Here is a 12,826-nt window from a genome sequence, read left to right as displayed (position 1 = left end):
CACAAACATGATGGTAGTCTCACATATCAAAAATTAGCTCAAAATCTGGAGGGGTATAGAAAAAAAACCGTATAACTATGATTTTCAATAATTTATCAAAGTCCAAAGCCTCTAATTTCAGCAAAAATTAGCGAAACGGAACAAAACTTATACTTGATCTTTAACTCATCATGGTTAACTCACATATAAAAAATCAGCCCAATATCTGCAGGCGTTTAGAAACAAAGTCTGTATAACTGTGATTTTTAACAATTTCTCACAGTCCAAAGTCTGTAATTGCGGCAAAAATTAGTGGAGCGGAACGAAACTTAAACTTGATCTGTAACTCATCATGGTTAAATCACATGGTTAAAATCAGCCCGTTTAGAAAAAAACTCTGTATAATGGTTTGTTGTGGAATGACAGAATGACGGAATTACTGAATTTCGGAATATCGGAATAACGGAATTACGTAATATCGGAATTACGGAATTTCGGAATTTCGGACAAGGATAAAACTATATGGCACCGACAACTTCGTTGTGGGGTCATAAAAAGAAGTCCTGGAATATCATATAAACTGGGTGATATATACGCAGTATCCATGTCCCGCTGTAATTTTTGCTGTAATGAAGCTACATGAAATTGAAAGTTCACAATTGGGAAATTAAAACATATCTTTCGTCGTATAGTTCTGTTATTAACCACCCAGATTGTCAATGTCGAGGGGCAAGTGAAGATGCAGACTTAACTGTTTATGTTGTATTTTTTATTTCTAGTTCTATGTAATAGATGCTTTCAACATAGTCGTCTCTAAATTTTGATTTTTTAGTGAAATAGTACCAGCTATTTAGCGTGAAAGTAAAATTAAAAGACACTGATAAATTCTTAATTCAACTTACTATTTAATCATATTAACTAATGACTAAGAAAAGTTTAGTAAATCAGTGTTTAACTATAAATGTTGATCCCTTAGTGCGTTGTTATAATAATGTGTTTTGTAAGAGTGTACGAGTATATAAGTAATAAAAGTTATTAAAAGGGTCTTCCTTGGTAGAGTGGTACTCTAGTATCGTGGTACAATGTGGTATTCTGGTATTCTGGATAGCGAATACACACTGGTAAGGTTGGTTCCTCTGGTAAGATAATGACTCGGTATGGTGGTTTTTGTATGGTAACTCTAGATGTTTGTAAAAATAACAGACTCGTTAAATGAAAATCAGCTTACTTTAAGATGTATCAAATATCAAGAATCTATCAACAATACATACAAATGTAGAATAACTTAAAACTATTCTAGTCTAACAAATAAATACTCTAATATCCTTAAACTTTCATGAATTATGGAAAAGGGAGAGCTGGAAAATATACCGAGAAAGTTTACTAATATTGATTGGTAATCGGTAAATGGTAAATTAAGTTCAAAGCCAAAAGATAAAGTTACTACGATAAGTCACTAGTAGCACGATTTCAGTCTGAAACGGTCATTTTGGTCTGATCATATCTTAATCGACTGGATTTACCGCAAGAGAAAAACATTACGACTTTTAAGACCGTTAAGTCGCCGTTCCGATCGATAGTCTCATCAGGTAAATCAGTCCGTTAAGGCATGTTAAGATAAACAAGACTTAATCTCCTAGCGAGCGAGCTGTTTAGATCCGTTACGACCGTGTCAGACCAAAACAGACCATGGATACAAAATTAGGTTAAGATGTTTTCAGATCGTGTTCAGTCGTGTTCAGATTTTAATAATTTGGACACAACACGGGATAAACTTTCCCAGTGTTTATCAGGGGTTGCTCCCCTTTTAAGATTAGAAAGAAGACGGTTCATGTTAACTGAAAGTCTACTATGTCCACTTAATTAAATAGGAAAATAATCAATTATAATTCATACTTCTTCCTTTTTGATTATTTAATATGTGTTTTATATTAAAAAAAACAACATAGGAAGCTCAAAGTCATAATGCTGCACAAACCGCTGCAAATTGAGTTAAAAAAAATCAACAGATTGCCGAAATAATATTTATTTAATGAATATAAGCATCTGGTACTTTGTATTTAATGGTTTACAAGCGATTGCAATATAAAAAAGAAGATGTGGTATGATTGCCAATGAGACAACTATCCACAAAAGACCAAAATGACACAGACATTAATAACTATAGGTCACCGTAAGGCCTTCAACAATGAGCAAAGCCCAAATCGCATAGTCAGTTATAAAAGGCCCCGATAAGACAATGTAAAACAATTCAAACGAGAAAACTAACGGCCTTATTTATATAAAAAAAAATGAACGATAAACAAATATGTAACACATAAACAAACGACAACCACTGAATTGCAAAACAATCTTTATGCAATTACAGACTGGTGCGATGGGAAAAGAATACGACTTGACGTACATGTAACAGATCATTTGTATACCCTTACAAATTACGGATGTCGGAATGAACACTTGAAAACGTGATCTAGATATGTTAAATAAAAATGTTGATGTAACTTTTTTTTAAATATTGTAAATGAATATGCATTATCTTTAAACTTTTTTGTTTTCTATATACATTTCATTTGAGTTATTGTAAATTTGAGAGAGGGAAAAACTATAACTATGTATGTCTTTTGTCGTTTTCCTTTTATTGTCCTTTTATTGTCCGTTCATTTTTGCCAGACTTGTGCGTTTGATTTGCCATCTAGTTTTTATTGTGTCTATAATCCAAGAGCCCTTTATAACTTTATTACATACCATGGTGAGAAGCCTTCGTTAAAAAATAACATTTGAATTTTATTGCAAAAGAGTGTGAAATATTGAGTCGCTATATTAAATGCTTGTAAATCACCGTAACATGTGGTACGCTAATATTTAAATACCTTTCTGTTTAATAAGAAAGTGTAAAAACAGTTATTGATATCCGCTTGAAAAAGGGAAAACGAATAGTGACTATCTAAATTTTCCCCCAAATATCGAATACACACATATATCTCTAACCTATCCATGCTTGCAATTCGTTTTTACTGATAGGTGTCTACTGGCATTCGATTGGATATCCGTTGAATGTAGGCGTAACAATTCATCACATTTATCCAATCAACTGACTTGTGTGCGAATCATACGGTCCACATACTAGTTAAACTTTTTGATAATGATTGCGATAAATAAAATTATTCGAGCAGAATATACATACACTATTAAACAAACAATATCCTGCCCAAAAATGACTCACGAGACGCTATATCAAACCAAATAATTATCTAAAAATTATAACAGCGTAAAAATAAAATAGTAATATTCATAACAATTACTATTTAACAGCGAAATAGTATACTATTAGTATCATAGTCCCAGCAATTTAACAAATTGATCAACAAAAGGACGGTGTTGCAATGGTGGGACAGGGACTTTCCGATAGGTCTAAAAACCTCCTATAAACTGATTTTAAAGTAATCAAACGAAACACATACTATAGGAGATGTGGGATATACTTCAATTTGACAGCAACCAAGCTACAAAAACATCATATGTAAATCAAGAGCGCATGTTTAGTCTTCAACAAGAAACAGATGTTTACACGAAATGTCAAGGTCTAAATTGTCATCAGTTTGTGTAAAATTTGTAAATACAATAAATAAAAACAAATGTTTTAAAGAGTCTTAACAATTTAAATATTCATTATTTACACATTTTTAAATGATCGTAATAATCAGTTCTACCTTATTTTTCATCATTAAAGATACGGTTGCAAAGCTTATTTGCCGTTCTCTTGAAATTGTTGACGGTCTTTTTTGTTCATTTATAACCTACAGAAATTGCTAAACCTTTCATTATCCGACTAGACAGCGTGAAAGACCAAAACACTTTTATAAGTCAGTGTACACACGTTATTTTCACAAACCGGTAAATTCTTCGCCCAGTGATATAAATTTGACATTTAAAAGTGCCTCAATCTCAATAGCTTGACAATACCCGGCCGTGTCATTTCCGTACATTGTAGATTGAACGTGTGATATACATAATGAGTTACATACACCAGACATACCAATACTGGGAAATTTTACCTTTTTGGAGGACTCAAAAGAGGGTATGCATTGCATGTGGGCTGATTTTGAAAAAAATCCAATCTTTTATTTGCGCCCAAAAAATAAAAAAAAAACTATTATGATATAATTACGTGGGTATTTCTGTATTGGCCGTGTTATTGGTCCAAAGCTTGCTGTATTGGCTCGAGGCGGAGCTTTTTATTAGTTTATACAAGGATTTGTATAGTCGCTATACAAATCCTTGGTTTATATTGATTTTTTTTTCAAAAATATTGTCTTCGTGTCGTTATTTTGCAAAGTTCATCATCCTGTCCCTATTTTACTCCGAACTATGATGATTAATGATGACACGGGTATTTCAGGTGTTCATCCGCAGGACAGCAACGAAACGAAACGAAACGAAAACAGTTAAAACACAATTATACCTATAAGACAAACTTACTAGTTGGAAACTCGCCGTCGGTGCTAATATTTATGAGGGTAACACTTACATAAAGATAGTTAAAAAAAAGAATATATTTAGAGTGTGTCAAATCTCTGTTGGGGTTCACTAACATTTCACCGTTCTTCACAAAATTGATTGATGATATTGTACTTTTTTATGATGTAAAAATTAAATTTAAATCGAGGAAAAAGTATGTATTTCTCTATAGGAAACAACAACGTATACTCATTAAGCGGGGCAAATTATAGTGTATTTGCGACAAGGACGTGAACTCTGATATGTGTTGCGAAAATTGCAGCATTGGATCTAAACCTGTCATATGTTTTCTTTTATTTATTAGATATTTTTCTCGACCAACCATATCAAAGTATTCCTGTGACTTTTTTCTGTAACTTTTTTTTCTGTGGCTTTTTTCCTGTGAATTTTTTCCTACATTCCGCTACACACAAGGAGAAGAGATTGGTGTACCTTTGTTTTTGTCCAGTTGCCGAGTCATCGAAGGTGTATAAGAACTAAGACAAGTCCGAAAACAATCTAAGGAGAATTTTTTGCTCTTAGTCGTGTTATCGAAAATATCTTACCTTAGAAGATGTCCTAATGTTGGTTCCAACTTTAGGTCTACTGATAAGCTGTCTTAGAATAGTCTTAAGACCATTTTTACTTTTAGGATTACTTTATGATGTCCTAGCATATGAAAAATTATAGATTATTTTGTATAATTATATTCTTGTTAAAATAAGATAAAAGTAAAAATCAAATCAAATATATCATTAGGTAGAATTTGAACTTCTGTGTCTGTAAAATTCGGACCTCTCTTCTTACTCATTTTGTAGAGTTACTAGGGTAGAGCAATACACAAGAAATAATTTACATGTATGTCCTGAATTTTTATACCAAAACAACACGCGATTGCACTTTGATCTAAAACACGTAAACAGTTTGGCACTTGTATTTCGTCTCACCAAATTCTTCACAACTAAACATATATTTTTACCGTCCATGCATGTGTATACAATTTAACGGTATGAATTGTATTTTGTTTCAAATAAAATGTTCTTCTATATTTTCTTCCTTTTACTTGTTAGTAGATATTTTTGAACTTAGGTTAATATTTATGTTTAAGCATGATATGTAGCATACAGAAATCCTACTTTTTTGTATAATTTTATTCTTGTTAAAATAATTACACTATTACACGGCGGGAAATTTCACTTAGGACTACGATAGGACATCTTTGTTAAGATTATCTCAGGACACCTTTGATGTACAGTCTGAGATATATCATCAGACAGTCCTAAGACCGTCCTATAATTATCCCTTAGATATATCTTAAGACAAATCTTATGACACTTTCGATGACACGGCCCCTGTTACCAAAGTTCGTAAAATCAGAATTATATTTTCCGACAATGCACATATATATTGTGTATGTTATTCCAACACTTACATTTTTTTTATTCCTTTAATTGTGTGGCTATTTAATGACCATTTTTATTTAAAGCCTGGATTTGCATCCTTCATTCTTAAGTACGTTTGAATTTCTGCATAGATCACAGTACTTAAATAATAAATGTTTTGTGTTAAACGTCAAAGCAATTGACAAAGCAAACAATCCACCCACACACAAAAAGACATCTAGAGGACATATATAAATATCTTTCGTCCAGCAGCACGTATACACCACAGTTATCGTAAATCATATAAAAGTACAAAATAAATCGATAAAAAACATTGACAAACAGAGAAAAGAAATGATAGGTCCGAGTGATCCATGCGTCTAGTTGCCGTTATGTTTCGATTTGTTCAAAATTCACGTTAATTTATTTAAGTTACTTTTAAATGTGATACCGCATGAAAACTACACTGGTGGGTTCCACGTCATTTATACCCACAGTTCGTCCTAAACATGTTTGAAATATTTGCCACTGGACTTTAAACAACCAACTACATGTATCAATCACAATGCACAACGTATAGTATATACAGTTTGAAACACAAAATGTATGTATAGTGATACTATTTAGGCAAATAAATAGAATACAAATACACACCACTTTATATATCTGACACAATTTAAAGGAATACTCTTTAATCTATATAAGTAGAGAAAGAGAAGTGAAAAAATTCTTTTGAATACTAAACACACTTTTGAGCCGTATATGTTTTGTTAATGGTTTGCCATGCAGTGCTCAAATATTTTGCATTATCTGTTGGAATAGTGTTATAGTGTTTAGAAATATATAGTATTGTAAGAACCTTAAACTACACATGTATACTTTAAGCTATAATAGATTCAGATTCATTATTTTATTGAATATAAAACATAGCATATATTAAAACTGACGATCAAACATCAACAGCTTAAATACTAATACGTATACACAAATTCATTAATACTTTATCAACTTTTACCATACGGCACCTTTTTATTAAGAATCAGGGGTGGTGTTTTCGAAAGTATCCTAAGATTCGTCCTAAGTCATAGATAAGACCAATTTTAGGATGGACTTAGGATCGACTTAGGACACTCTTAAGTTGTGTCTCGAAGCTATCTCAGATACATGTTATGTTTAGACGTCCTAAACATATCATATGTGCTAATTCTAAATACTAGTAGTTAAAGTAATTGTTTGATAAAACATTTATTAAAGACGAAACCATATGATAAAATTGTTTACGAAATTTTGTAATAACATGTATTTAATTAAATGCATGATTTCAAATGTAACTATAAAATAATATCAAAAATGATCGTGATTTAAACTGGAAAACAATTTGTTTTGAAATGAGAGTATTAAATTCGTAGTGTCATCGTATCGTAAAACACGAAGTTCAAAGTTTAAAAGCATGCACAATTTCTGTATACGAGTTAATAATTCATCTTCACGTAAAGAATTGAGAGAAATTTAGAAAAAAACATGCAAAATTTAGGATGAAGATATGATGATATTAAAACACCTAATTAGGTGTCCTAAAGTTAGGACGAAAAATGTGAAATATCCTATTTTAAAAGAGAGCTTCGAGAACACGACTTAGGACAAAGACTTGTCGTAAGATGGTCTTAGGGCACGTCCTAATCCTAAGATAGCTTCGAGAACACCATCCCAGAGGTGGAATTGTAGAAAAGTGATATACTTTCTTACGTTATGGACCATTGATTTTGTTACCTGTTGACCAGGTTGATTACTAGCACGTGCCATCGAACTCAAACATTTGAACTAAAACGGATTTTTTTTAATTTAATCCATATACTAAGTAATATATGCATAGTATATGGGTATTATAATAAATATAAGGATATATTGTTTGAATGGAAATCTTTATACGGTGGTACTTTATTTGTAGTTTTAACACTGTCTCGACACAGACTGAATGCAGTATACTATGGCGATCTTGGTGGTGTTAAGACGCACCACTGTTAAAAATAAATAATTGTTTAATGATATATTGAACAGTACAAATATATGGTAATAGAAGTTTTTCCAAGTTTGATAGAATAACTCGCACAAAAAAAAACCCGGCTCCTACGGTCATAGTAAACTAGGACATATTAACAGAAAACAAATTCAAGCAACTGACATAAAACAAAAATACACATGTGTTAATTAGCCTCATTTCTGTGGATTGTTTCATTAGCAAATATACCGCATCTCATTATTTTTTTAGGTTACGTTTAGGATTTTCCGTTACACATTTTCAAATACGATCAACATGTTTACACGGTGTTCACAACATTTTAAGGTTAAATGCATGGCGTCTGAACGGTCTGTCAGATCTTGACGTTTTTCTCTAGCGGTAAATCAAATCGATTAAGATATGATCAGACCAAGATGACCGTTTCAGACTGAAATCGTGCTACTAGTGAGTTATTCTCTAAATGCAACTTATTAAAAAAAACTAATATAACCACAATATACAGACGTAGTTTCCTCATCTATTGTAATAGTGTGGGTTGTCTGGTTACTACTTGGTCTGGTACATGGCATATCAAAATCGCTTGAATATAACATGTGATATTTTTCCAGAAAAAAGTCGTGCTGAAGACTTATCTGTATTCTCCGCCGTTTTATAATAAGTTAAACGAATTTACCGCTTTCGTTTTTAAAACATTAACCATTTCGGAAATACAGTAATCACCAAAACCGGAACTCATTATACGTCAATTGAAATAAACCAATCTGAAGTTTGTCAAATAAAAACATATACAAGAATAATAAAACGTTTTAGAGTTTACAAAGTTTTAACATAGTAAGACAAGAAATATATAATAAGAACAGTCAATTATCGGTAAGACTTAAACTACGTTGATACATATTTTTCGAGGAAACAAGTTCCATATTAGTGGACCGACATTTCGTTACAACATGTTGTGCTTCTTTGTTACATATTTGTTTGTTTTTATAGTGATTAGGATTATGACACAATGTTCACTGCTGGATCTCTTTTCTGACATTTTTTCATGTCTTTGTTTTTGTTCAAATATCGTTGTATAAAATAAAATGACGGTATTTTTTCATGATTTTAGCCTGTTTGATATATCTTAAGAATTATAAGTACACATATAAGTCAAACTCTTAACATGTTACCTGTTCGACTTAGGTAATTGTATAACAAACATATCTAGAAGTAAAATGTTTATGTTTAAAACAAAAGATAAAATATTCACAGTTGATTAATAAATAAATAGATACATTAATTATTTAATAAAAGATAAATAACATAAATAAACAAAAACAAAAAAATCCATTTTTTTATCTATCGGTGACCTATATGTTTTATTATAATTTCCAAAAAAGTTGTACTTAAACTTAACTATTGTAATATATGAACCATTTCTGTAATAAATTTCTGTTTTTTTATTTCGATATTACCTTTTACATGTATTTCTCCTATTAGTTCAACAGAAAATAAGCACCTTTACAAAAATGTATGCTTCTTTCGGAGGCAGATTAGATTGTAAGCGCAAATGAACGGTGACCCCATTTTTTTTAATTTTATTTTTCTATTTACTATAAGATACAGTTCATTTATAAAAAAATATATAGAGAAATCTTATATTAAATAAAACAATTGATTTAAACCCGCGAGCCCTCTTAATATTTCATTTTCTTATGTTAACATTTTAGAGATTGCGAGCACTAAGACCATCATATTTTGCTAATGATTTTACTGCTGCAAATGATATAGACAACAAACCAAAGAACTCCTCAACGACAGTTCTTGCACGTAAGTAGTTTCGTGTAAAACACATTTTCGTGTCGTGTCTTAATGAAAGAACAAACAAGAAATAAAAGACTTTCAATTACCATGGCAGGCAAAGGCTGCATTTTAAACGATGGTATATTTTGCATATCTGGGAATAAATAAACAAACATTATTTCATTCGAATGGTTTTACACTCGCAATTGTAGGGCCCTGTATAGCGTGCTGTCCGATTTGAGCCAAAGCTCCGTGTTGAAGGCCGTACATTTGTACCTTGACCTATAATTGTTTATTTTCATAAAATTGTTATTTGGATGGAGAGTTGTCACATTGGCACTCATACCACATCTTCCTATACCTATTCACGTATGAACTAAAATTGCAAGCAATATTCAAATGTTTCGTTTCAAATTACTGTTTGCAGATAACAACTATAGGCCATACCTTATGTCTTACGGTCAAACCAGAAGTGACTACATCAATGCTGTTATAATACCAGTGAGTTCAACTTAATAATGTTACTCCATCATTACATTCAAAATAGGATTGACAACGATCAATTGCATATTTGCATATGGTCCGGTAGAGTCTAGTTTCGAATATCAAAATATTACTGGATAAATCGTTTTCCTATTAAAAGATAATCACTTTCTTTCATTCAATAAATTCTTTGGGAGAACAGCCTATACTGCGTTTCAAAAATATAAACCCTAAATAATCCTAGCTTGAAAATTGTGTGTATGTTTGTGCGAAATTGTTATTTAAAATACTTCAGAAGTCTTTCCTTACATTATTTAAAATAATACGTTGCACCATATATAAATTATCTCCACTTAAAATCAAAATACCTATACGCGAGTTAATTGCATATATTTTAATCAAACAGTTCACATAACTGAAATGGTTTCCAGACACATTATTATAGACTTTTTCACATGTGTTTATCATCTTAATGGCTATTTCGTCTATACTACCACAGGGCCTTTCAGTTGAGAGTAAATTGTTCGTTACACAGTGCCCTCTTGTTGAAACTGTTATTGATTTTTGGACACTGATGTATGATCACAGTTCCAGAATTGTTGTTTTATTAGATCCAGGAAATGAGGTGAGATGTAGTATTCTTATACGTCGGATAATCTTAAGTATCTAGTGGGTACAATTTTAAAAAAGACGCCTAGCTGACGCTTTTTGACGTAGAACTAGTTTCGAATAACAAAAACATAAGTAATTCACCAGTATCACAACATGCACTCCTTTTGGAAGAGGCACAAAGAAAGACAGGGAAGCATTGTACATTTAACAACAAACAATTTTGACACTTTTGATGTTATTTTTTGGTCAGTATTTCCGATTGATAGGATTAAACAATATAAAGCTGTAACTCTTAATGAAAAGAAACATTTACAAAATGCATTTAGAGAATAAAAAATACTTAGTGGATATATATTGTTTCTAATACGTTTTACTGGAAGGATATACATGTACTTTGGACGAAGACAATAATCACTACAAACCAGTCAAAGTCTGAACTGGCCTATATTTGTTCTCGACTGTACTGACCACTCTGTCGTTTACTTAATATTACATAACCCAGTCTTAACCATACTCGACTGTACTGATTTGCACTTGACTATTATTTTTGGTATTGAAAATTGTCTCAAGTATCACTCGATCAGTTGAAAAAGACGTGTACTCGACCAGCTCTCGACCTGTGTTTTTTCAGTCTGAACCATACTCGACCAAAGGTCTGAACAATAATCGACCAGTCTGAACCATACTTGACTAAATAACCTGTACTCTTTAATTTTGAATGTTAAAATCACTAACGTTTCAGCTGATATGTCAACACCCCACAATATAATATATATATATATATATAGCCCAGGTGGTCGTGTGGTCTAACGGGACGGCTGCAGTGCAGGCGATTTGGTGTCACGATATCACAGTAGCATGGGTTTGAATCCCGGCGAGGGAAGAACCAAAAATTTGCGAAAGCAAATTTACAGATGTAACATTGTTGGGTTGATGTTTAGAATAGTTATATATATATATATAAAATGACTGAATAAATAGTCAACGATCAATCTAACAGGGCGATGGATCATGTAATATGATTCTGTACACTACAAAATACAATATATAACAAGTCAAAAAGGGTAAAACATCACAATTAGATAACTATAAAATCAACAAATATTAGATATTTCGGATAACAGATATCCTTCTTTAATAATAGCACGATGTCAAACGAATCATGTAAATATATTCAAACTGAGAAACTTTTTCTAAATCTTGAAATTTATACAATTTAAGCGAACACCACAGACGCTGATACAATTTTAAAATTTCCAAACACGGCGCAAAGATTACAAAGATATGCCAAATGAAAATAGTTATTTTCGATGTGAACTGGCACAACTCTAAATTTCCAAAGGTTGTGACAGTTTAGATGTTATAACTGCATTGAAGGCAGTCCTCAAACAAAAAAATCAAAAATGTCCTAACCTGTCCAAGTTGGTATAATATTTCAAATTTGACAACGGTAGGGCAATTGCAACAGAAACTACATATGTAAGCTTCAAAAACGAATAGCAGTCTAATAATGAACAGAAAAATAAGTTTTATCTAATGAGGTAAAATAATTGAACGTGGCTACGTACTTATACATCCATCCCGAATGAATGGAGCCCTGTAATTTAAACTTGTATTTAAAAAAAATCGAACTGTAAAGCCAGTACTAAAGCCGGAGTTACTGGAAACCAGTGATGACAGTAAAATGAGAGACTCATTCTATGTTTTTTCATTAAATACTAGTAAATCACAGGGCTCCATTCATTCGGGATGGATTTATAAGTACGTAGCCACGTTGAATTATTTTACCTCATTAGATAAAACTTATTTTAAGAGCTGGACATGATTTTGAAAACGTCACATTTCAAATCATTGAGAAAAATCAAAATTGGGATACACAAGGAAGACAAAAAAGAGAGAGATTTTGGATTCACCAGTTACGAACTCTTGAACCTGATGGACTCAATGAGAGAGACGAAAAAAGATTTAAAAGCAAACCAAAACCATAATTATCTTAAAATAATACAAATTAATTTATAGAAATTCAATACAATTAATCAAACATCTATAAATGTGTTAAACTTTTATTCCA

General features: G+C 31.7%; 1 protein-coding gene and 1 long non-coding RNA gene across 2 annotated transcripts in view; one reads left to right on the top strand and one right to left on the bottom strand.

Moving 5' to 3' along the window:
- Nucleotides 1–12,826, bottom strand: part of LOC139528698 (uncharacterized) — a 493,302-nt gene that overhangs the window by 413,803 nt on the left and 66,673 nt on the right. The gene's annotated exons all lie outside the window — the stretch shown is intronic.
- Nucleotides 1–12,826, top strand: part of LOC139528679 (receptor-type tyrosine-protein phosphatase mu-like) — a 154,172-nt gene that overhangs the window by 108,892 nt on the left and 32,454 nt on the right. Inside the window, exons 24-26 of the mRNA XM_071324801.1 lie at nucleotides 9,588–9,687; nucleotides 10,088–10,161; nucleotides 10,643–10,768. Coding sequence (XP_071180902.1) covers nucleotides 9,588–9,687; nucleotides 10,088–10,161; nucleotides 10,643–10,768 — 300 coding nt within the window. The remainder of the gene's footprint in view (nucleotides 1–9,587; nucleotides 9,688–10,087; nucleotides 10,162–10,642; nucleotides 10,769–12,826) is intronic.

This window comes from Mytilus edulis, chromosome 1, assembly GCF_963676685.1.
Source record: "Mytilus edulis chromosome 1, xbMytEdul2.2, whole genome shotgun sequence".
In the NCBI taxonomy this organism is placed as follows: Eukaryota; Metazoa; Mollusca; class Bivalvia; order Mytilida; family Mytilidae; genus Mytilus; species Mytilus edulis.
This window is presented reverse-complemented; position numbering and strand designations above follow the sequence as displayed.